A 27,596-nucleotide genomic window follows, 5' to 3' on the forward strand; every position below is an offset into this window, starting at 1 on the left:
ATTAACATTTAACAGTGACTCAATTAAGATTAAATACTGTACAACTCATACTTGCCAACTTTTCAAAATTCTCATGGGGGAGAAAAGTGCGTGAACGACATTTTAAATTGGATGAGGGTATGATGCACAGTTGTGAATGATAAAAACAGTGGATCCCAATTAATTGCAAACGATTCGAAATTTATACAATTCAAGAGTTTTTGAATTGTTGATATTGTTCTATCAATTACTCTAGGTTATGGGATTCATGTATCAGGCCTGAGAGAGCTCAGAGTGAAAAATCTGAAATAATACTCTTGTCTTGAATTTTAATATAATAACAATGAAAGGGAAGCCTTAAATCAGATTTTTAGCTGAAAAATCTCCTGCCTGAATATTGTATACATACAGAGACCCACAGAAAATAACACAAGTGATGCTTTAGAAGAACGTTTATCATTTCTTAAAATAGTCACAGTGAATGAAAGTATGATTGGATTGCATCAAATGTGTTTTCCTTCTGTAAGCTCATGTAAAAATACAGAGAACTATAATATCATATATAAATGTTGGGGTTCACCCAGTCGGAAACGGTCAACTTGCGTCTCGGGACCCCCCCCTCGTACCACCCAGAGCTCTGGGGGGGTTAGTCGCAAAGAAAGACAGGAACCCCAATGTAGTTCACATCTTTATTCGCAAGTTCCCCCCAATTGGACAAGAATACAGAGGGTTATTATATACGAGTGTTATCTGTGTGTAAATGACATCACTGTTTGATATCTATATGTGTGTGTGCATGAATGTGTGTATGTGTGTGTCTATGGGGGGGGGTGAGTGAGTGACATCATTTTGATATCTGTGTCTGTGTGTGTGTGTTTGTGTGTGTGTGTGTGTGTGTGTGTGTGTCACATCTTAATTACATCACTGTTCTAATGGAATGTTCAGATGTATGTGTGTGTGTTTGACTTGCGTGCAAGTGAGCAGCTTGATCTTGGGGCAGGTCAAATAATCTCCATCAGTGTGTGTGTAAATCATAACATAATGACATATTTCTGATGATATGACATGATAGCAAGGTACAAACAGATTTTAAAGGTCATTGCTTACGTACACCCCTTCAGGTCAGATATAACATAGGGCAATATGTACTTAAGATGGTGATGGAATTTTTCAACAAAGATATGTTATAAGAAAGTAAACAAAAAAATAAGAATATGTCTTTAACAATCCTAAATTATATTCTGTAATTATAAAACTAACTTAAAACTATAAAACTAACTTAAATCATTGAATGCATCTTAGATCTAACAATTAAATCTAAATCACTGCCATAGTATATGCAATAGTCCAAAAATAATAAAGGATCTTAACACTTTGTTCAGCAATAAGGCTACCATTAGATCCAACATTCAATCATTTCAACTTCAGATTCAACATTAAAGAAACTGGTTAACTCTAACACTCTTAAATCACAATCCTAGCTATAAACTAACTTAAATCATGGCTTTAAATCTAACTTTTAATTCCCAATACACATTGCGCTATGCAGCTGCGGGTGTGTCTGACATCATTGCAGACCTTGGCGCCGTTCAGACACATCTCTGATCAAAAATACACATTTCATATCAAAATAAACAAAATGTTCAGCCGAGACATAAGGTCATTTCAACTAAGAATATAATTTTGTCACAAATAAATTACTGCCTTCTTGGTCAAGAATTCTACTTATATAAACCTACATATAAACCTACATAATAAAACCTAACAATAAATTAAATTTTAATAAGATTTGACCAAAATAGTAACAACTCAATTAAATAAATACTGCACTGTCTTAGTACTACTAAAATGCATCTCTCTCACTAAACACTTTCCAACAGAATTTTTAAAAAGCACTAGAAATACTATCAAAATCCTATCGGAATGCATCAAAAGAATTTGCTCATTTGCAAACTTTGACTGAAAGTTTTCAAACAAAATTTAAAAATGGCACTATAAATACTACCATACTATCAAAATATACTCCACAAAGAAATTCACTCAAATGCAAAATTTGAGTACTACCAAAATACACTCACTAGTAATCTTTCACTTAAAACCTCAAAACTCTATCAAAATCAATCACTTTCCAGATAATTCACTTGTAAACTTTCAAACATAAATTCAAAATAGAACTAAGACACTACCACACTATTCAAATACACTCATCAAACAAATTCTCTGTCATGCAAAATTTCACTAAACACTTTAGAAGTTGTACAGTTTGTTTCTGAAATGGGAGGGAAGACTAGTTTAATTTCACACTCAAATGTCACCATGGCCGTAGCCAGCTATGAGGCCCCCGCGGTCCGGACCTCAGTCATTTTTAAGAGCTGAAAATACATTTGTACGCTAAATATTCAACTGGATAAAAAAATAAAGAATAACATTAAAACGTCTCCGTAAAAAGTGCATTGTTAATTATGTTAAACGTTGATTCTGTCTTCTGTGTCTGTTTCGTGCGCGTGGCTCTGAGGCCAAGAACACAAAAGCGAATGAGCGCACAACTCAGGGGAGGAACATAGTGCAGGAGACATGGGGTTTTCATGGTAACCATCAGCGCACTTTCATGAAGCTGTTAAATTTACATTTTCGAAGCAGTGCAGTTTTGTCCTCATTGCTTGGGCCAGATCAAACCATTAAACAAGCTTAAATTATTCTTACTCTTGCCACATACATGATTTTTTTTTCAAAACTGATGATATTTGGCGTCACGGTGGTGTAGTGGTTAGCGCTGTCGCCTCACAGCAAGAAGGTCTGGGTTCGAGCCCCGTGGCCAGCGAGGGCCTTTCTGTGTAGAGTTTGCATGTTCTCCCCGTGTCCGCGTGGGTTTCCTCCGGGTGCTCCGGTTTCCCCCACAGTCCAAAGACAGTTAGGTTAACTGGTGACTCTAAATTGACTGTAGGTGTGAATGTGTCAGCCCTGTGATGACCTGGTGACTTGTCCAGGGTGTACCCCGCCTTTCGCCCGTAGTCAGCTGGGATAGGCTCCAGCTTGCCTGCGACCCTGTAGAACAGGATAAAGCGGCTAGAGATAATGAGATGAGATGATGATATTCAGTTCAAATGCCATTAAAAGTAATTTCAGGAATAGATCTCTTGTGTGACGTGTAATTCACCCCTCTCATTTAAATATGTCGAAAATTTTTCGGTGCGCGCTTTGCGCACGCATCATAGACCTCGGTGATTTTAAAATGCTGGCTAAGGCCCTGCATGTCCATTATATTCTGATTTAAGGTATCTTTACCTTAAAATGTGCAACTGGCTGGTCGGACATTTGCTTATCCATGGAAATTCATTCTCCCATACAACCTGGTATTTGCATTCATATTTTTGCCGTTTGGTATTGGGTTTAGTGGCCATGATGAATGACTGCTTGTAAAAAATGTTGGACAGCCTGGGTAAATCCTACATTACAGAAGTGACTGTCGTTCTGTTCGTTGATTGGTTAAAAATCAGTTGACGTCAGCAATGTTTCTCATACGATTCTGATTGGACATAATCGGGAGTATTTTTAACTTGGTGGTAGGGATTTCCCAAAACCGGGAGATTATCCAGTTTTTAACAAATACGATCGGGAGGTGGGAGACGGGGGCTAAAATCAGGAGCCTCCCGCCGAAATCAGGAGGGTTGGCAAGTATGACAACCTCAAATCAGAAAAAGTTGGGACAGTATGTTGAAATTGAAATTAAAACTGAAATCAATGATTTATGAATAATATTTGACTTGTACTGCATTCAAACCAACACAATAGTACATCATTTGATGTTTTATTTCATGATTTTTTTTTTCAAAATAAACATATTTCAATTTTGATTTTTGTAACACATTTTTAAAAAGTTGGGACAGTAAAGTATTTACCACTTTATAATGTTTCCATTCCTTCTCACAACACTTAAAAGATGTTTAGGCACTGAAGACACCAAGTGATGCATTTCAGGTGTTATTTTGTCCCATTCTTCTTGCAACCAGGTCATAATGTCATATTTTTCGTTTCAAAATTCTCCATACGTTGTCTATTGGACACAGAATGGACAGACACCCTCTTCTTCCTCAGCCATGCCTTTGTAAATGTGTGCAGAATGGGGTTTTGCATTGTCTTGTTGAAATATCCCTGGAAAAGTTTGTCTTGGAGGCAGAATATGTTGCTTCAGAATCTCAATGTACTTTTCTGCATTAGTGCTGCCATCACAGAAGCGTAAGTTACCTTTGCCAAAGGCACTGACACAACCCCATACCATGACAGACCCTGACTTTTGGACTTGTTGCTGGTAACAGTCTAGATGGTCCTTTCCATCTTTGGTCTGAAGCACATAGTGTCCATTCCTTACAAGCAAGACCTGGAATACTGATTCGTCTGACTACAATACACGTTTCCACTGTGATGGTCCATCCCAGATACCTCTGAGCCCAGAGAAGTCCACAGGACTTCAAGAAGCAGTTAACATAAGGCTTCCTTTTTGAACAATAAACTTTTAACTGGCATTTGTGGATGTATCTCCGTAATGTAGCACTTGACAAAGGTTTGCTAAAGTAATCCTGAGCCCATGTGGTTATATCAGCTACAGTATAGATGAATGATGTTTCTTGATGCAGTGCCATCTGAGGGATTGGAGATCACGGGTGTTCAGCTTAGGCTTGCGCCCTTTGCCCTTTACATACAAAAATTCCTCCAGATACCTTGAATCATTTAATGATATTATGCACCATAGAGGGTGAAATATCCAAATCCCTTCCTATCTTTCTTTGAGGAGCATTGTTTTTAAACTTTTCAATAATTTTCATTTAATTTTGTCTTTTGACAAACTGGAGATCCTGGGCCCATGTTTGTCCTCAAAGACTAGGCCTTTCCTGGATACTGATCAAGTCATGGTTGACATCACCTATTGACATCACCTGTTTCAAATCACATCAGTATTTAATAGTTTTATCTCATTACTAGGCCTAAATTGCCCCCTGTTCCAACATTATGTTTTGGGGGTTTTTTTTAATATGCTGCAGGCCGGGGCGGCACGGTGGTGTAGTGGTTAGCGCTGTCGCCTCACAGCAAGAAGGTCCTGGGTTCGAGCCCCGGGGCTGGCGAGGGCCTTTCTGTGTGGAGTTTGCATGTTCTCCCCGTGTCTGCGTGGGTTTCCTCCGGGTGCTCTGGTTTCCCCCACAGTCCAAAGACATGCAGGTTAGGTTAACTGGTGACTCTAAATTGACCATAGGTGTGAGTGTGAATGGTTGTCTGTGTCTATGTGTCAGCCCTGTGATGACCTAGCGACTTGTCCAGGGTGTACCCCGCCTTTCGCCCATAGTCAGCTGGGATAGGCTCCAGCTTGCCTGCGACCCTGTAGAAGGATAAAGCGGCTAGAGATAATGAGATGAGATGAGATGCTGCAGGCCTGAAACACAGGAATGGATGTATTTGAACAAATAAAATGAATTTGACCAGACAAAACATGAAATATCTTGGATTCATACTGTCTGCAATGGCATACAAGTCAAAGTAAATTTAGAAACCACTGTTTTCTTTTTTTATTTACATTTTCCTTACCATCCCAACTTTTTTCTGATTTGATTTTTCTGATTTGATGAATAAAAAGAACATGCACACTGTTAATAAAAAGTGGTCTATTACTTAATTTGTTGATTTCCTCCATGAGTATTATTTAAACCCCCTCCCCTTTTTTTATTTTTTACAGGAGCCAGCTTCATGGGTGTTCTAGAGTTTCATTAACTGCTCTATTTCATTAATAATTATTAAATTAAATACTAATGTTAAAAAAAGAAAGAAAAAAAACTCAGTGGTAGCCTGGAAAAAGCCACTGGATATTAATCCAGCTTATTCTGGAAAGCAGCCAAAATAAAGAAAACAACAAACATAGTAGCATTTTTTGTCAACATTTATCTTTTTTTATAAGATTTATTTATAAGATTATCAAAAATCTTTTACATTTTTGCCAGCATTTCTCAGGAAAATAGCATTAATTTTATAGCGTGGATAGCGATAACGACAGTGTTCACAGAGAAAGTGAGTTTTACTACCCTGAGGAATAAGAAATAAAACATTTCAGGAGAAAGCTAAAAACCTGTAACTGCTACTAACGCCGAGCAAAAACATGGCTGAATCCTGAATGACTCAATTTTGTATAAATAGGGGACTACATAGGCGGCAAAATGTAGTTTTTTTCCTGCCATGGACGTGCACTTGTATACCGAGGAGGAAGCAATTTGCATTACAGCCATGAATGAGGATTCAAAATGGCGGCTCGGCTCAGTTTTCCCTTTCGGGCGCTCTCGTTTTCTGTTAGAATTTGGTAAAGAAAAAAATAAATATATTATTTATCAACTTAAGGTCGGTCCATATGGTGAAATACCGTGACCTCGGCCTTGAATACTCACTGACCTCAGCCCAGAGGGCCTCGGTCAGTACTTTCAAGACCTCAGTCACGGTATTTCACCATACGGACCGACCTTAAGCTGGTAAATAACATACATATGTATATTTTTTTTTACCAAAATATTTTTATTTAGGCTGCTTTCTGACATTGCCGTGGCTGTCTGCCTGCATGCATTACGTCGGGTAAATGAGGAGCCAGGTTAATATACACAGCAGTAAATACAGTCTGTCTGCTTAAAGGTGTCTAAAACCTTTAATTAAGTGCTTCTGTCATGATTTGATCAGGTTTTTCAAAGTTTACACACCATAACAAAATGGACATAAGTTTAATCAGTTCCACTATCAAACTGTCCACGATGCTCCTGCAGCATCAATATTTAAGCACGTAATGGGGATTTTACAAGATACCATATATATACCATAAAAACACAGATATGGTTGTTTTTAATATCTTTGCTCCACATGTTTGTTTTTGACTGCGACTCTTGAAGCACTCTTGAAGTTAATTAAGTTAAAGGCTGATAATTGAGATGTGTTTCTGGCCTATTTGTCTCTTGTATGTCGCACTATAACCAATCAGATGGTCTTATTGAGAAGAATGAAAAGTTTACATTTTTTTTATCCTTATTTATTCAAAATAAATAAGGACAATCTGTAAGGTTCTGTGATTATATAGTCTGTCTACAACATTCATAAATAGTACAAGGCTGTAATCACTCAGGAAAGGGACGAGTACAATAACAAACCGGGTGCTTAAGAGTTTTGTGTGGTTCTGTTTCTTTCCAACGGGACTCCCCTGCGCCTAAAATAGATCAGTGTGTGTGAGACTGCGGGGACCAAAAAAAATATCTTCTTATTCAACACAGTAAATCTAAATTCATTTAAGTACTTTGTTTTGTTCTGCTTACACATAATAGTGCATCTATGATAACAAGATATTGATCTTGTTCTGCAGATGCTGCTTCATCCTTATCTAGTCCTGACAAAGTGGTTGGTTTTTCATGTCATCGAAAAAACCCGTGAGAAATGACTGCTGCGGCATAACAAGAAGAAAAGAAATCCAAGGTCAGGTAACCTTCATCATTTTGTTTGTCACCTTCGATTTTTCTCCGCATTTAACAAGCATCTGGAGAAATCAAAAGGTCCTTTTATTGATATTCGATTGCTCCTTATTGTTTTAAAGAGCAAAGTGGTTTGAGAACTCAAAAACAACGTGAGATGTTAACACATACCTACCTTCGTAAATGGCAGGAATTTGCTCGCAATTAAAAATACAAAAAAGAGTGTTGTTTGGGGAGAGCGTTCTTTGGGATAACCTTCATCCTTCTCCTTTAAGTTTACAAGTACTACAAAAAACAAGTAGTGCAACAGGACAGAGTCTGGGAGCCGTCCAGAGTGCAGCTGAAGGACAGAGGGAAGCGTCTGATAAACAGCACTGTTAGAGACACGTTTCAATTAGATAGGTCCTGGCGCTGAGATTTCATGCAGAATTACACTGGCAAAACAAGCGGCAATTAAAGAGAGCGCATGTTCATTCATTAGCAGCGATTTACAGGGGAAGGGGAGAGGCCAAGGTGCAGGACTGCCAAAATGCTAATGCCCTCGTAACACCTCCCAGCCCTGATGACTGAGACAGCAGCCTGGAACAAGACTAGTACACGTATACACACACACACACGACAACCACACTGAAAGCCAATCATGGTTTGAGCTTATGAATCTCAGAATATCATGCAAGCCAGCAGTGGCACACTGAGACAGTTGAGACCTGCGCCAGAAAATTCCCACTGAGATTGTTACAGAGTTAATGGTTTGGAATTCAAGGTCAGATAAGAGGTGAGAAGTCGGAACCATGAAGAGCTGATCATGATGCTAAAAGGAACAGATGAGGTAATGACAGGATAGGAAAAGAAGCGACAGGTGGAAGGATGTGATACAGACCCAATGGTGCTTCCAGGTGGAGCCTCAACGGTCCACACGCAGTGCAGATTGTGCTCATAGGGCGCTGGATAACCTGGAGACAGGATGCGACCTGAGGGCTCGTCCTTGATCGTCCCTCCACACTCAGCTAAACACGGGGAAAAGAAACACACACACACACACACACACACACACACACACATCAGTTATCTCAAGATTCCTATTTAGTACAAGCACAACATCATGTACAGTATTTCACAGTACACAGTAACTGTTCAACACGATGGGTTCCCTTTTAAATCATGCTTCTGTTCAATTTGTCCTTGTCACTGTAAGCGAGAGCTTATTGTTTAAGCATCTCGATCCAATGCCAACTACTGTACAAGGTTGACATTAATTTGCTCATTCTAATACGTTACCATTTCTATAGAGACTGGGATGGTGGATGTTCTACATAAAAGCATTAAACATGTTTTGTAAGTGATGTGAATTTTTCTGTGAGGAGGCGTTTACAGTGCCTTGAAAAAGTATTCATACCCCTTGAACTTTTTCACATTTTTCCACCTTACAACCACGAACTTAAAAGTTTTTTATTGAGATTTTATGTGATAGACCAACACAGAGTAGCACATAGTTGTGAAGTGAAACGAAAATGATAAATGGTCTTCAAAATTTTAAACAAATAAAAATCTGAAAAATGTGGTGTGCATTAGTATTCAGCCCCCTGTACTCTGATACCTCTAAATACAATCCAGTGCAATCAATTGCCTTCAGAAGTCATTTAATTGGTTAATAGAGTCCTACTGTGTGTAATTTACTCTCAGCATAAATACACTTGTTCTGTGAAGGCCTCAGTGGTTTGTTAGAGAACACTGAAGAACAAACAGCATCATGAAGACCAAAGAACTCACCAGACAGGTCAGGGATAAAGTTCTGGAGAAGTTTAAAGCAGGGTTAGGTTATAAAAAAATATCCCAAGCTCTGAACATCTCAAGAAGCACTGTTCAATCCATCATTCAAAAATGGAAAAAGTATGGCACAACTGCAAACCTACCAAGACATGGCCGTCCACCTAAACTGACAGAGCGAGCAAGGAGAGCACTGGTCAGAGAAGCAGCCAAGAGGCCCATGATCACTCTGGAGGAGCTGCAGAAATCCACAGCTCAGGTGGGAGAATCTGTGCACAGGACAACTATAAGTCGTACACTCCACAAATCTGGCCTTTTTGGAAGAGTGGCAAGAAGAAAGCCATTGTTGAAAGACAGGCATAAGAAGTCCCGTGTGCAGTTTGCCAGAAGCCATGTTGGGGACACAGCAAACATGTGGAAGAAAGTGCTTTGGTCAGATGAGACCAAAGTTGAACTTTTTGGCCTAAATGCAAAGCGCTATGTGTGGCGGAAAACTAACACTGCTCATCACCCTGCACACACCATCCCCACTGTGAAACATGGTGGTGGCAGCATCATGCTATGGGGATGCTTTTCTTCAGCAGGGACAGGGAAGTGGGTCAGAGTTGATGGGAAGATGGATGGAGCTAAATACAGGGCAATCCTGGAAGAAAACCTGTTGAAGGCTGCAAAAGACTTGAGACTGGGAAGGAGATTGACCTTCCAGCAAGACAATGACCCTAAACATACAACCAGAGCTACAATGGAATGGTTTAGATCAAAGAATATTCATGTGTTAGAATGGCCCAGTCAAAGTCCAGACCTAAATCCCATTGAGCATCTGTGGCAAGACTTGAAAATTGCTGTTCGCAGATGCTCTCCATCCAATCTGGCTGAACTGGGATTTTGCAAAGAAGAATGGGCAAAAATTTCAGTGTCTAGATGTGCAAAGCTGGTAGAGACATACCACAAAAGACTTGCAGCTGTAATTGCAGCAAAAGGTGGCTCTACAAAGTATTGACGCAGGGGGGCTGAATACTAATGCACACCACATTTTTCAGATTTTTATTTGTTTAAAATTTTGAAGACCATTTATCATTTTCGTTTCACTTCACAATTATGTGCTACTCTGTGTTGGTCTATCACATAAAATCTCAATAAAAAACTTTTAAGTTTGTGGTTGTAAGGTGGAAAAAAGTGAAAAGTTCAAGGGGTATGAATACTTTTTCAAGGCACTGTATTAAGCATTTTGGATGGAAGGAGTCTCCAGTGTCAGCACTTTGTAAGAATCAGATGTAAAGCTGTGACTTAGAGGATTTGGTGTAAAGATGTAAAGCTGTGACTTAGAGGATCTTTAGGATTTGGTGGGTTTTTTTTTTTGGTAACATGTCAAGCTGTCTCATTAAGTTTAAGAGAGATTTAACAAGAAGACAGAGTCATCTATATCCCCCACCCTACATACCAACTATATATCAAGATATTATTTGTCACATTTTTCAAGTTCTGCTGCAGGAAACCAACCCGACCTCTTTCCACCGACCTCAGCAGCCCATAGCATAAGCCCACTGGACCTTTGGTCCAGGTGAGCTAAAAATGAAAATTTCTCAACTTTCAAGACCATACCACTCATAGTTTTCAAGTTCTGCTCCGGAAACAAAACCTACCCCTAAGACTAACCTGAGAGACTAAGTCTGATATTGTTTCCATGGAAAGATGAAAAATTAAAATTTCTCAAATTTCTTAGTATGAAAAGGCACATCTACATCACCTTGTTAACATGCATACCAACTTTCAAATTCGTATCATGAATAGTTTTGATATATGCTCCAGAAATGAACATTGCTCTTAGAAATGAAGTCAAAATCAATTTTTTATGTAAAAATTTTAAAAATACTTTTTTTTTTTCAAAAATCCAAAATAGCAAAAGGCACCAGTTCACAGATTGCTTGATATGTAGACAAAGTTTCATGAAGATATCTTCAGTAGTTTTAAAGATATGGCCCGGAAATGAAAATGTGACCGGATGGACAGCCGGACAGAAGGAACCAGTTTCTATATCCCCTGCCAAACTTCATTTGGGCAGGGGATTAAAAAAAAGGGGGGGCTGGTAAGAAAACGTCTGCTTGTTGGTGTTAGAAGTGCTATTAGAAATAATTAGCTTGTTCATGGACATTCCACAACATTAAACATAACTAGAAATGGATAAATTGCATTCGTTCATTTTCTATGCCACTTATCCATTGTGGGATGTGGGTGAGCTGGAGTCAATCCCAGCTGGCTTTGGGCGAGAGGAGAGGTACACCCTGGCCAGGTCACCAATCTATCACAGGGCTAATAGAGAGAGAGAGCGACAGACATTCACACTCACATTCACTCCTGTGGGCAATTTTGAATCACTAGTTTATCTAATCTGCATGGCTTTGGACTGTGGGAGGAAACCCACCCAGGCATGGGGAGAACATGCAAACTCCATACAGAAAGGCTCCAGTCAACAGGCAGGTTCAAACCCAGAACCTTCTTGCTGTGAGGCAACAGTGCTAACCACTATACCACTGTGCTGCCCTGTTCTTTAATCACCCATCCATCTATTATAGATAACCGATTGTCCTGTGCAGGGTCGCGGGCAAGCTGGAACCTATCCCAGCTGACTATGGGTGAGAGGTGGGGTAAGAAAACAAGCACAACACAACAACCTATCACGTGTTTCCCGGCTGCAATGCATTCTGTAAAATGCAGTTGAAGGTCTCTGAGCGCAATATTGCACGATCGAGGAGGAAAGACTGCATTTCTTATTACTCTCGGTTCAGCCGTACTGTCTGTGGTGTGATGATTTTGATCTAACCTTTTGAAAGTGAAGCAATGTGGTTCCTTGGAAAAAAAAAACATTTTTCTTGTAAATTTGTAACCTTTTAATCAAGGAATTTCAGAGGGGTTTTTTTCCCACATAAATTTGTGACTTAATAATCTCAGAGAACATCTGAGTCTTTTCTAGTAAATTTCCAACTTTAATCTTAAAAAGATTTTTTTTTTCTCAGAATATTACCCCCTCGTTAGCACTGTCACCACACAGCAAGAAGGTCCTGGGTTCGAGCCCAGCAGCCAGCGAGGGCCTTTCTGTGTGGAGTTTGCATGTTCTCCCCATGTCTGTGTGGGTTTCCTCTGGGTGCTCCGGTTTCCCCCACAGTCCAAAGGCATGCAGGTTAGGTTAACTGGTGGCTCTAAATTGACCGTAGGTGTGAATGTGAGTGTGAATGGTTGTTTGTCTCTATGTGTTAGCCATGCGATGACCTGGTGACTTGTCCAGGGTGTACCCCGCCTCTCACCCATATTCAGCTGGGATAGGCTCCAGCTTGCCTGTGACCCTGTAGGACAGGATAAGTGGCTACAGATAATGGATGGATGGATGGATGGATGGATGGATGGATGGATATTACCCCCTCCCTCAGCTCTGTCTTTTTTAATCCTAACCTATGTTCCCAATATGCCCTTGTAGAAAACAATGTATATGTTGCAGCATATGTTTTTACTTGAGAAAAATTTAAAACATTACCTGCAACAAGTTGACAGGTGTTTTATTTTTATTTTTTTTAAACACTATTACTGGAAGCCAGAGTCAAATCCCTTGCAGAGATCAAAATGCATACTTGGCAAATAAAACTGAATCTGATTACTAGGTGGTATATTTTCTTGTATGAACTTTTCTACATACAAGAAAAGTTCTCGCTCAGGTTTTAACATTATGAGCTGCTGCCTGGAATGTTCAAACCCTTAGAGTGCCACTGCTTTAAGGTCCTTAACCCTTTAAACTCTCAACATATCATTCAGTAATTCATCTTATCCATCCATCCATTTTGGCATATCACTACAGTGATGTGGCCGCTCTGACGGCTTCAGCCATCAAAGTGTCTAGAGTAGTGGTTTCCTGTTGCCTTCTACTGGATTATTATAGAGGTTTTCTCCTCTCAACCATTCACACACATATGGACAATTTAGAGCCACCAATTAGCCTAACCTGCATGTCTTTGGACTGTGGGGGAAACTGGAGCATCCGGAGGAAACCCATGCAGACACGGGGAGAGCATGCAAACTCCACACAGAAAGGCCCTTGTTGGCCACTGGGCTCGAACCCAGGACCTTCTTGTTGTGAGGTGACAGTGCTAACCACTACACCACCATGCCACCTTCTTTAATCATTATTATTTTTTTTAAATGTAGCACAACAGGGGAGAAAACTCTTCTTGATGTTATTATGTTATGTTATAGTTAAATAATCAACTTTGGGGTCTTTGATTATTTTCCTATAACAGCATACCTCATTGTATTTTCACCCTTCCATAGTCAACATACTCAACTAATGCTGACTACTTGTTATCCTCTGTCAGGCCTCGCAAGCTTTGTGTTTGACACTCTCACTTCTTGAAAGCACATCATTTTGTTTCCAGGTGTAAACAGAACGTGCATTCATAAGGAACCGATTCATTAAAAGATAAAGCAGAACCACTTCAAGAGGCTATCAGGCACACTTAGTCCTACACGTAACAGTAGACTAGAACAAAATCCTTTTGTACTTCAACATCCAGGGAGTTAAAATAAAAAGTGTCTGTCCTTTGATAATGTGGGTTTTTGAGATCAGAGAGGACAGAGTGTTGCAGCCACAGGCAGACCACAGTGCAGGAAACTCCACATTTCTCTCAGTGGGAATGGGGCACAGCGTACTGAATATGATACACTGCCATGTGGCCAAGGCCAGTGTAACTTCCTGCTTTACAATAATACATTCTACATGAAGCTGAGCTTTATGAGCGATAGGTGGAATGGCGCAGTCGTATATCAAGGCTGGCATTGAGACATCCCTGGGGAGGGCACATTTCCTTTGGCTAATATCACTGATAGGGTTTCAGTAATATCTCCAGTGCCAGGCCAGGCTATCCATCTTGGAGGAGGAATGGTAGTGGTGTCATGCCACAAGGCACAAATCACTATTTTGTCAGCACGTAAGGGACAGCAGGCACCACAGCGAGAGTTTCATGCACCAAGAAGCAGTGAGCTCCTCACAGCCACCATCTCACTCACCCTGAGGTGACACAGATCAAATGTGTGCTTCTTTATAGTGTACATTCATGCAGACACAGATGGTGGGACTCAGGTATGCAGGTGACTCTTGTAGAGTCAAAAAATTCATGCATTTGTTAGCGAACTGATGTGATGCAATAACCTCGACAACAACTGAAGCGTAGCAGAACATTTTCTGAACCTTTAACATTTCATCTATTTTGTGAGAGTTTTCTGAGAATTTAAATTAAACTTATGAAAATTCCTAAAAAAGTTTTGGCAAAGCCCTGTGATGACCTGGCGACTTGTCCAGGGTGTACCCCGCCTTTCGCCCGTAGTCAGCTGGGATAGGCTCCAGCTTGCCTGCGACCCTGTAGAACAGGATAAAGCGGCTACAGATAATGAGATGAGATGAGATGAAGTTTTGGCAATATTGTAGCTTTCGAAATGCTAACACCAGGGATGTAATACCATGCTAATATCTGTATAGCCATATCTGTAATTGCATTTCAATCCAAAGTGGGCGTGGCCTAGATAAGAAGGTTTTGTTGTTGTTCTTGTTGTTGTTGTGGTAGTGTTCTTTTGTTTTTGCCATGAAATATGAAACCTACCACTATTCCCATGAAATAACGAGACAGCATAGGAAAACAAACAAACAAACAAACAAACAAACAAACAAACAAACAAACACTTCCCCACCTCCAAAACAGCAACCTGCTAGTTTCCCCAACCTCAGCTAATGACTTTGGACTGCAATTGATAAAAAGTTTTGCTTTGATGGCTTAGTCCATCAATTGTCATGATAACTGTAAGACGACAATTGTCACAAAGAGTTTTGCACTCAAATCTCCATCAATGAACCATTGATAAGTTCAACAAAATTGACTTCACATTAAAACTATAATTAATTTCCTGGTTACAAATGACACTTTTGGACCATGTAGCATTCAGTTATAGAAGTGAGTTATTTATAATCACACTATCTGTTATTACGCAGATGAGGTTGGGTTCCCTTTTGAGTCTTGTTCCTCTTGAGATTTCTTCCTCATGTCGTCTCAGGGAGTTTTTCCTTGCCATCACCACCTCTTGTGATGATGCTATACAAATAAAAGAAAACTGAACTGCGTGTGGAATTGTATGGTAATGCTGCTTGCACAGTTTTATTTTTGTTTGTACCCGTCTGCAAAAATAAATATAGAACGGCAACTACAATTATCGACAGTCCATAATTATCGATATGAAAATTTAAAAAAATTAAAAATATTTATATTTTGAGAGCTAAAATCGACCACAAAGTTGGCATTTGAGCTGCCCTGCTAAGCCAGCCAGACCTGAGTGGGTGACGTCACAGCGGGAACTGGTGCTATAGACCAAAACCAGACTCAGCAGGTGAGAGTGGTTGGAATGTCCTCTTCATTCAGATTTATTGGAGATTCTTTGGATTCCTCAGATAGTAATACCTCTGACTGTGATAGTCCTGAAATTGGAGTGTGTGTACATGCTACTGCTATACACACAGAACAGTTCGAACCATCGGAAAGTGAATCCGATAGTAACAAGTCGGCCACGGAGGCCCCCACCTTATGAAATAAAGCCAGAGAACAAAGCTGTCGAGAGAATTGGATGGAATTGAACTGACAGTCTCATGTGACTCTCATTAAAACAGGATAGGTGTTATAACTTATGCAAAATACATGTACATGCATGCATTTTCACTGATAAAACATAAAAGGCAAATTAAATAATCAGATGAACTGAGACAATTACATTCTGAAGCAAATTAAATTGTGATGTAACCATATGAGAGTCACAGCTTACCCGTCTGTGTTCTCGCTTCTTGAAGGCTGAGCTTGTGGCCGATTGTTTTGAAACAGTCTGACTTTCAGTTCTTCATTCAGTTCTTCGTTCATTTGCTTTTTCCACGTAAGGGCGAGATATTGCTGCTGAGGCAAGCATATCCAGCAGAGAGAAAAAAAAGCATATCCAGCAGAGAAATCTGATGACAGGTCCACTCATTCTCCATTTTCTCCATACTGAGTACTCCACCATTATTGCTCGGCTCACGCTCTGGGAGAACTGGTGCAACTGAACTTACTTTCCCTTTCTTGCAGTTTTATTTTCCTTTAATTGTTGGTACTGCACCCTCTTTCAATACGAGCTTATAGCCAACGCTCCTCAACAGATCAGAGGTTTCATAGCAGTCATCAGTAAAATGTGCAGAGCAGAGGAGAGACCACTTCGTAGGTGCCCAATCCATGAATTTCTCACAAAATGCGTCCAAATCTTTGCAGTTTGAACATTCTTGGGCCATGAATGCAACAAATTCACCTTCTGTCGTGTTGTTGCACCCTCCAGCAGCACATCTACGTGGCAAGGCAATAAATTAGCTCAAAATGGAGGATCAAAGTTGCAGTCAGCTCTGTGTTTTAGTATAGTGGAAATGGTGATGAGACCGATGGACTTCCCACTGTGACATCACAGATGTCAAGGTCATTCACTCAGACCGCTACCTATATGAATGATTTTAATCGTAAAAATTACTATATTAGATTTATTGTTAATGTTTAAACTATTCCTATGCCATTCTTGAGGTCTCAAGGCATTTATAAACAAAAAGTGAGGCCATGGCTCTACATATCTCCTTTAACAACGCACGTGCGGCGCGCGCCCTAGAGTCCGGAGCACGCCCTAGAGTCCGTCTGGTGCACGCGCCAATGTGCACAGGTCTGACAGTGGTTAGTTTGTGTTTCTTTGGGAACATGTGAGCAACAGTTTAAAGCATATCATTTCAACATTAGAAGTGTTTTTTTTGTTTTGTTTTTCTTTTTTTTTTGACATTGGAACATCCATCTGGAACATTACAGTCTATAGCTGGGATTTCACTCGACACTGTTGAAGTGTCATTTCAATTATTGTGGTGTTATCATGATCTTTATGTTCCAATTTCTTGTTGGATTTAAACTGTTGTGACAAACCAATCACATGATGTGCACCGCCAACAGCACATGAATATGGTTTCTGAGCAATCACATCACACCAGCAATATAATAGCAATGACAACACAAACCGGGCGGCACAGTGGTGTAGTGGTTAGCACTGTTGCCTCACAGCAAGAAGGTTCTGGGTTCGAGCCCAGCGGCCGGCGAGGACCTTTCTGTGTGGAGTTTGCATGTTCTCCCCGTGTCTGCGTGGGTTTCCTCCAGGTGCTCCGGTTTCCTCCACAGTCCAAAGACATGCAGGTTAGGTTAGTTGGTGGTTCTAAATTGACCGTAAGTGTGAATGTGAATGGTTGTTTGTCTCTATGTGTCAGCCCTGCAATGATCTGGTGACTTGTCCAGGGTGTACCCCCCCTCACCCATAGTCAGCTGGGATAGGCTCCAGCTTGCCTGCGACCCTGCACAGGACAAGCAGCTACAGATAATGGATGGACGGACAACACAAATCTTAACTGACTGTGCTGTAGCTTTATAATATGTACTTCTACCAGAACATGGTTAAATGCTCAAATCTCAGAAAGTACTGTAGTTCCAACTGTAACATCCATCCATCCATTATCTGTAGCCGCTTATCCTATTCTACAGGGTCGCAGGCAAGCTGGAGCCTATCCCAGCTGACTATGGGCAAGAGGCAGGGTACACCCTGGACAATCGTGGGTGCACCCAGACAAGGGCTGACACATAGAGACAAACAACCATTCACACTCATATTCACACCTACGGTCAATTTCGAGCCACCAATTAGCCTAACCTGCATGTCTTTGGACTGTGGGGGAAACCGGAGCACCCGGAGGAAACCCACGCGGACACGGGGAGAACATGCAAACTCCACACAGAAAGGCCCTTGCTGGCCGCTGGGCTCGAATCCAGGACCTTCTTGCTGTGAGGCGACAGCGCTAACCACTGCACCACTGTAACATGGAAAACAGATAAATATTAACATGCTCACTGTAATATGTTATTGTTTCTATAGTAACAGTTCATACACAGAGATCTGTACAGTGGACATGCCACATACTGTAATCTAAGACTCGTAATAAATAAACATATGTTAAAATACACTGTTGTTTAAAAAAAGTAAAAACTTTAATCATGGGTATTTGTTTTTTGGAGACATTTATTTAAAATCTATGGCAGGAGTCTTGGTTTTTAGTGCTTTGGAACAGTAATGGTGTTTTTGTTAAGTTTTCCAGCACAAGAATGTCTTCAGCACAGAGGGATTTTATGCATTCTGGGTTTCTCTAAAAAATGACAAGCTGTATTTTTTTGGAGAGTGTGAGATGGACAAAGAGAGAGAAAGAGAGAGAGAGGCTGGTGAGGAAACAAGTGTTAATAAGAACAGGAATTAACTTGTCTCTTGGATGCTCCACAACATTAAATCTAACTGTAAAATGCCTGATGTTTCATGCATTAGTAAATTAAACATTCGAATCAAGTGACAAATTACTAATCTAGACTGTGCTGTTCCAGAAAAATAACAAACTTCAGAGGGGTAGTGCATGACACCTCCGGCATGTGTTGTTTTTGTATAACAGCATGGTCTTTTGTGTACTGTGTATTATTGTACATACAGGACACTTTTTAGATGGAATAAAAACGTGTTCTATTCCCTTCCAGCGGGTTTCATTTATTTGGTTCGATAGCATGCAATATTGTTAGCATATCGCTTATCCTACGTGTATTACCCAATGGAGAATGAGCGTTGAATATGGTTTATGGTATTGCATGGTTGTCAAGACAACATGACGTCACACATTGGAGCTGATGTGAATATCCAATGAGAGAGTTTTCTGCTGCGCATGTATTGAAGCATTTCTTTTTTCGCCGGGAAAGAGAAAGACACGTTGAACAACCGAAAGGCTACCAAAACTTCATTAGGCTACTATCACACTGTCTTGTATCTTGCGACGTAAGCGGCGTGTAGGTCAAACGCCATGAAATGAGGCGTATTTTGTCCAAAATTAAAGTCCTGGGACGTACACGCCATATGTGTGATGTTTCTGTGGCATTCCTGTGGCATATCTGGGGTTTTTCTGGGGTTCAAGGGACATAAAGTTATGGCGTACTGAGGCGTATGCATGGCATATGATGCATTGCTGCGGCGTAACCGTTTCATTGTTTTCGTTGGCATGGCATTTTGTTCTTACATGTGACGCTGCTGCGTACCTGCGGTGTATCTGCGCCGTTCACAGGTGGTCATAAAAGGGGATCCCATGCTGCATTCATTGTCATTTGTCAGAGTCAAGAAAGCATCATGCCAGCGAAGAAGTCAGGACCCAAGAAGGGCAAGTTAAGAGGGAAGACATCAGCCGCATTCACCCAGCCAGCCCCGGAGCCACCTTCATCAGACAAGTCAACTAAAGTGTTCGCATGGCGTAATAAGTGCTCGAGCAACGTTCCCGCTGTATAGCTTTCATTTTTACAGGGTACACATGACGTATGTGTGACGTATCAAAGTTGTTATGTATGTGCTACAGATTTTTAAGTGAGTACTTAAAAATATGCCACACCCTGGCATACAAGGAGATCGTGTTACACTAGGGTATTAGCTACGTAAGCTGGCAATGCTGTGACGTTCCTTTCTTACTGCCACGTATCCTGATACGCCGTACATACGCAAGGCTGAAATGGCAACGTGTGAACCAAGCATTAGATATTCTTCATGCATATTTACAAGAGAAAAACATACCAATGGATATAAAAAAAAATGGATGAGTGTGTGTATGTGTAATAATAATAATATTGGCTGGCTTTGTTTCATGGTATATCAGATATATTCCATTCAGGTAGCATGATATTGAACTCATCTTTGACTCATTCAATATCATGCTAGCTGAATGGAATATACCTGATATACCACGGAAAAAAGCCAGCCAGTATTATTTAACAATTCCATGTGCAATTCATACATGATTTATCCACAATGTAAATAATTGGCATCATAGGCATCATCAAAATCTTGTGTACATCGTGTCAAAATCTTAGAGTGAAAGTCCAGTGTAACCTTTAAACCTACTGATTAATTAATGATGTGTTCTGTGAGGAGGAAAGGTCAATATGATAATGGTCACCATAATGATGGTCAATATACAGTAAATCGGATTGTTCTGAGGTAATGCACTTTAAACAAGCCGTAAGATAGCATCCAGCTCCAATTTAAAAGAAAAAAAAGAAGTCATATTAGCATGTTATAATGTCTTTCTGACATTACAGCAGTGTTGACAGACCTGCAAAATTGATTCACATTTAAAAATAAAATAAAAAATTATACATATCTGACATACCGGTTTGTGTTCAATTCTTCGTTCAATTCTGTGATTGCTATAAGCACATGCAAAAAGAGCAATCTCTGAAACAGAGAATACTCAAAACAATAGAAGACAGATCTTGCGATGAGATCTGCAGAGATGATATAAAAGAAGATTTAAAAAAAAGAAACCGAAGACATGAAAATCTAGTATGCATTGCCATTATAATGCACTGTAATAGGATAGAGATCAAAGATCAACGCGATAGTTATGATGTGCATAAACTACTATGAACTGTTATTATCACTGTTACAAATCCTAAAACCAGTGGAGTGTCACCAACTGGTTTCGCAGATGTGTGTTGTGGGAAGTCGATGCCCTGTAACACCCCTGACCAGTTCCTACGGCTGTGAATTAAACGGATCATTGAACATTTTTGCTATTTCAGTGTGTTTTCATGTTGTTTGGTTTTATTTTAAGTGCTTTTTATGATGAGTAATGATGAGGAGAGAAAAAGAAAATGTAATGTTTATGAGCTCGGTGCCTGAATGCCAAGCCAGTCTCTTGAAAAAGGGATGGTTTCCATGATTTTTGTGTTTATGTTTGATTTCATTTGTCCATATGGTTTTGCATAAATCCCACTCATTTGATCATCCACTGACTGATTAAGCTGGGATGGTGACGATGATTCAGACTACATCAAGTGTATATAACTGTACGCTTAAAAAAAATCAATTTTTATTTCTCTGTATTGTACAATGCAAAGCATTTATCAATTACAATTCTCAAAACCAGCATTTATCTTTGGTTGATTTTCTATTATACAGCTGCTATAAAGTATTCTTGTGTAATTTGTATTATTGGCTAAATAATAATAATAATAATAATAATAATAATAATAATAATAAACAATCTGTTACCTCTTGAGATAAATTCAAGGTTCACTACCAGCAGCTACAACTTGAAGTGTCATATTTAAAAAAAAAAAAAAAACAACTTCTCATTAACCAAATGCTCCAATCAATTCAATTAATTAATTAATTCATTCATTCATTCATTCATTCATTCATTCACTTTCAGTACTTGGGCAGGGTCATGGTGGATCTGGTGTCTGTCCTGGGAACACCAGGTATCAAGTGGGAAAACGCAAGGCACCATGTACACAATCATTCAAATACTCATTTACACCTATGGGCACTTTAGCATCACCAATCCACCCACCGCCATGTTTTTGGGAGGTGGGAGGAAACTGGAGCACCCAGAGGAAACCCATGTGGACATCGGAAGAACACACAAAACTCCAAACAGACGGAAACGCAGGCTTGAGTTCAAATAGAAGCTGTGAGGTGAAAATATCCATCCATCTATTATCTGTAACTGCTTATCATGTGCAGGGTCACAGGCAAACTGGAGCCTATCCTACCTGACTGTGTACAATAGGTGGGGTACACCCTGGACAAGTCGCCAGGTCATCACAGGGCTGACACACAGAGACAAACAACCATTCACACTCACATTCACACCGACGGTCAATTTAGAGTCACCAGTTAACCTAACCTGCATGTCTTTGGACTGTGGGGGAAACCAGAGCACCAGGAGGAAACCCATGCGGACACGGGGAGAACATGCAAACTCCTCACAGAAAGGCTCTTGCTGGTCACTGGGCTTGAACCCAGAACCTTCTTGCTGTGAGGTGACAGTGCTAACCACTACATCACCATGCCACCCAAAATTCAACAGATTTTATTTATGTAGTGTCTTGAACAAGAGATATTGTCAGAGAGACCTTGTACAGAACTCAGCATATAGATTTAGATCTCTAACGAGCAAGACAGAAGGGACAGCGGCAAGGAAAAAAACCCTTTGAGAAAGAATGAGACATGAGAAAGAATAAAGTCAAATAGCACAAAAGGATGTTTCTGTATGAGCAGAGTGTACTGTCAGTAAGTGTGCTGGGATGAGCAGAGGGAGGTCTTTAAAATTAACCTGTCAGGTTGATTGTAACTGGCAGTAAACCTCTGACACTGTTGTTTATTTATTAATGAATTTATTAGAGGAGATTTAGTTCTTTGGCAATGACAAGTTTGTGCTTATCAGCAGCAGGTTTCTCATCACACTTGTCCACACAACAGAGCACGACTAACCTTTGATATCTTTCTAATGCAGTGAGCATCGCCTAGTATATTTCCTAAATGTCATTTTATTTTGGAATCTAATTAATTCAGTCAACAACATTAAAGCTCCTTTCCCTTTGATTACATCACTGGATTAAGGAAGCAGAAAATGGCAGAGCAAATTCAAAACTCTACATCATCGAAATGTCACTCTCATACTGGATAATATATGTGCCCCCTCCCCACACCCCCCTTTTCAGCTTCCCGAACTTTTATTTTCAGATGAATGTTCCCCCGGTGTAGATGGTGAGGTGATAAATCAGTATGAAACAAACCCATCTTCTTCAACTCCTGAGATGACCTGCTCCACAAGTCATGAAACCACACTACCCTCTCTCTTTTCGTTTCATTCTCTCCCCATATATATCACCCTCTATAAAATAAGTCTCCTAAAGAGAAGGCAAAGAAAGAAAGAAAGAAAGAAAGAAAGAAAGAAAGAAAGAAAGAAAGAAAGAAAGAAAGAAAGAAAGAGAATCTCAGGATTTTTGCAGGAACACTTCTGTTCTTACTATGTATACCATGTCATGAAGTTTCCAAGAGCCCAACCAGTGTAGCATAACAATATGAAAGTCCTCTGCATTGCAGTGTGCTTACAAGTTGCATAGAATACTCCGTTTTTGCTTTCCGGATGACTGAACCTTTCCAGTGTTCAGTTTTCATACACATTCCTCATGATTAGGATGATGTCTCGTGTCTTATTATCATGTGTACTGTATATACACCCTTACCTCTATTTCCTGATCATATTTCTAACATCTTGCATGTATTTGCATGGCAATTTTCACCCATGAATCTCTTGGACTTTCTACATCGCCAGTCTATCTGGTTTTAAACATCTATTTGACAGAAGTTTATATACAGTGACATGAATGTCATCTTGGATACGAGTATCATGGCAATATTTGGGTTTTCAGTCATTTCTTTGAACTGTTCTTTTCTGTGGCAGAATGTACAGCATACATCTTTAATAAAAAAAAACACTAGAATTTGGTGTACAAATTTTAATTTTCTTTGGGTTTTCCGAATACAGGGTCAAAAAATGACATACGCTCACTTATGCCGCTTTTCCACTACAAACGCGGCTGAGCCGTGCCGTGACGAGTCGAGCTGAGTCGAGCTGAGCGGGGCTGTTGGAGTTGCATTTCGACTACAACCGCGCTGAACCGTGCTGGCTGGAAGTGGGTGGACACATTGGGTGGAGTTAGCGAAAGTGGGTGGACGTCAGGTGATGTCGTTAAGCAGCGCAAACAGTGACATCAGTGACAGTGGCGGAACAAGTCAGAGCCGGGCCGGGGGCGGGGCAAATGACCGGGCCCTTTATTAAAGCTTATCATAACATCATTTTAGGCTACAAAATGTCCGCAACTGCGGTGTTTACCAATTTCAACACTACCGGGTGCAACTATGTTATTTAGTACATCTAGTCCTTCAAACGAACATGTAACTCAGAAACAAAAAACATTAGGATACTGTACATGGCTCATAATAAAACATCAATAGCCTATACTGCGCACATTATTTGAAGGGCATACGAATGAGCGCTCAGAGGTTGCAACGGTGACAGGAAGAGTCAGAAATAAAAGGAGGGCGGTGCAAACCTCACTGAATGCACTGTGTTTACCAATTTCAACACTACGGGGTGCAACTATGTTATTTTGTACATTAAGTCCTTCAAACGAACATGTAACTCAGAAACAAAAAAACATTAGGCGACATACTGTACATGGCTCATAATAAAACATCAATAGCCTACTGCGCGCATTATTTGAAGGGCAGACGACGAGCCTTGCGCTCCGCGAACTCGTCCACGATGCTCTGTATGTCACTGATTCAGTGAGCTTTTAAGCGGTAGTCTCACGACCCGAATAGTAAACAATAAACATGGAGGACATGGAGTCGTTAGTGTTGCTGGTCTTGGTGCTGTGGCTTGTTGTCACCGACAACACCAACAGATACTGGCAAGAGCGTATAGATGAGGCGAGGCGCATAAGGCTTCAGAAATTCTCGTAATTCATAATTATTCTCCTTCCGGGTTTGCGGTGTTTACAGATCCCAGCGTGCTCGCGGGGCGTGTGTGGGCATGTGAGGACACGCCTCCTCACCAATCAGTGCACAGGGGAGTGTCTGCTCACGCCCCCAACCTCAGTCGGCACGGCTTGGCTCGCTTCAGCCCCACTCCAAAACGGTGCGAGTTTTAGGGGCTAAGCAGGGCTGAAGCGAGCTGAGTCGTGCTGGTTTTTGGTAGTCGAAACGCGAGCCGTGTCGGGCTGAAGTGAGCTGAAGCGAGCTGAAGTGAGCTGAAAAAGGGTAGTGGAAAAGGGCCATTACGGTAGATTATTAATTCAGAGGTGCTGAAACTTTCAAAGTGTCTCTTATCTTGCCAAGGCTGAGGTCTCTTAATTTCCTGTTAGTGATCATGATTGACTACAGCTGGCAGCTTGTCTGTCCCTTCATAAAAAAGGTTTGTCTACAACACTCATTGAATTGACCAACACAGTAAAATGGGAATGTCCAAGGAGCTCAGTGCAGGTCTGAGAAAGAGGATTGCACATATACACAACTCCAGAATGTCTCTTGGAGCCATTTCTAAACAACTGCAAATTCCAAGATCAGTTCAAACAATTGTATGCAAGTTATTGTGAGGTGTAGTCACTTTGCCAAGCCACTCTGCTTCAAGAAAACCCAAACTGTCACTCTCAGCTGAAAGGAAATTGGTTTGGATGGTCAGGAACAACCTGGGAACCACCATGGCACAGCCCTGACATGAACTGGAAGCTGATGGATCACTGTCTACAGTTCAGATCATCATGGACTAAGAGGCTACTATCCAAGAAATAACCCCCTGCTCCGAAATTGACACCTTCAAGCTTAAAGTTTGAAGCTGACCACATGGACAAAGAAAAAGCCTTCTGGAGGATAGCTGTATGGTCAGATGAGACAAAGATTGAATTGTTTGGCCACAATGACCATCATGTACAGAGGGACACTGTACCAGCTGGTGGTGGTGGTAGGATCATCATGCTCTGGGGCTGTTTTGCTGCCAGTGGAACTGGTTCATTGCACAAAGTGGATGGAATAATGAAGAAGGAGGGCTACCTCAGAATTCTTCAGCATAAACCATCAGAAACTTGAACACGACTTGGGACTTACAACAGGACAATGAACCCAAACACATCAGAGCTGGTTGTGGAGGATAAAGCAGGCTAACATGAAGCTTAAAACAAGTCCTGACTTCAACCCCATTGAAAATATATGAACCGTGCTTATAAGTCGAGTCCATGCCAAGAAAAAAAAATTAATTGAACTCTACCGGTTCTACCATGAAGAGTCGTGAAATATCCAACCAGAATTCTGCCAGAAGCTTGTTCATGGTACAAAAAAATGTTTGGTCAAGGTGAATCTTGCGAAGAGACATTTTACCCAAATATCAGGTGTGCTGTATGTATATTTTTTGACCCTGTATGTTTAATTTTGACCCTGTGTTGATTTCAGAAAACCCAAAGAAAATTAAAACTTGTGCACCAAATTCTAGTGTTTTTTTTTAAACTAAAGGTGCATGCTGTACAATCATTCTGCCACAGAAGAAGAACAGTTCAAAGAAATGACTGAAAGCCCAAATATTGCCATGACATTCATATCCAAGATGACATTCATGTCACTGTATGTAAACTTCTGACCACAACTGTACAGTTGTGGATTAAACAACAATGGCCATGTTGGTGACCCCAGTTTTAGACTGCAGACATAAAACCCAGTGTCCTGGTAAACAGACTATGCAGTTCGACCCAACTGTCATGTGTAGGATTACTCTAATGCTGCTTTTCCACTACAAACGCGGCTGAGTCGGGCTGAGCCGTGCCGTGCTGAGTCAAGCTGAGCGGGGCTGTTGGCGTTGCATTTCGACTACAACCGTGCTGAACCGTGCTGGCTGGAAGTGGGTGGACACATTGGATGGAGTTAGCGAAAGTGGGTGGACGTCACGTGATGTCGTTAAGCAGCGCAAACAGTGACATCAGTGATCTTTTAAGCGGTAGTCTCACGACCCGGATAGTAAACAATAAACATGGAGGACATGGAGTCGTTAGTGTTGCTGGTCTTGGTGCTGTGGCTTGTTGTCACCGACAACGCCAACAGATACTGGCAAGAGCGTATAGATGAGGCGAGGCGCATAAGGCTTCATAATTCTCGTAATTCGTAATTCTTTTTCTTCCGGGTTTACGGTGTTTACAGATCCCAGCGTGCTCGCGGGGCGTGTGTGGGCATGTGAGGACACTCCTCCTCACCAATCAGTGCACAGGGGAGTGTCTGCTCACGCCCCCAGCCTCACTCGGCACGGTTTGGCTCGCTTCAGCCCCACTCCAAAACGGTGCGAGTTTTAGGGGCTAAGCAGGGCTGAAGTGAGCTGAGTCGTGCTGTTTTTTGGTAGTCGAAACGCGAGCCGTGTCGGGCTGAAGTGAGCTGAAGCGAGCTGAAGTGAGCTGAAAAAGGGTAGTGGAAAAGGGCCATAAGATAGCATTTACTTCTTACTCAAGAGATGAACCTTCGTGAACATACAGAAAACTCATACACAAACTTCCACAAGCAAATAAATACGCATGGGTTGTATTATATGACTGTCAAGAAAAGAGCTCAATATTTACAGAGTAATTTCTCAGCAAGCATCAGTGCAGGACACAAGGCAAATTCAAAAGTTTGGGAAGCCGCATAAAAAAAAAAAAAACTTGGCTAGTTAATGTAAGTAAAGAGAAATACTGAGGCACTTAACGTTTAAAGTCGGCCTGTTTCATTTTTTATGAGGCATTCAGAATGCACTAAAGCTTGGGTCACAAAGGATACAGTCTTTTATGATGGTCATGGCGGAGGAGACCAGGATAAAAATTTCATCACAGTTTGAGTCAGACTGCAAGAGTTGAAGCT

General features: G+C 40.8%; 1 protein-coding gene across 1 annotated transcript in view; it reads right to left on the reverse strand.

Moving 5' to 3' along the window:
• Nucleotides 1-27,596, reverse strand: part of csmd2 (CUB and Sushi multiple domains 2) — a 755,566-nt gene that overhangs the window by 206,696 nt on the left and 521,274 nt on the right. The window contains exon 25 of the mRNA XM_060942244.1: nt 8,344-8,470. Coding sequence (XP_060798227.1) covers nt 8,344-8,470 — 127 coding nt within the window. The remainder of the gene's footprint in view (nt 1-8,343; nt 8,471-27,596) is intronic.

Source organism: Neoarius graeffei, chromosome 16 (genome assembly GCF_027579695.1).
Source record: "Neoarius graeffei isolate fNeoGra1 chromosome 16, fNeoGra1.pri, whole genome shotgun sequence".
NCBI lineage: Eukaryota > Metazoa > Chordata > Actinopteri > Siluriformes > Ariidae > Neoarius > Neoarius graeffei.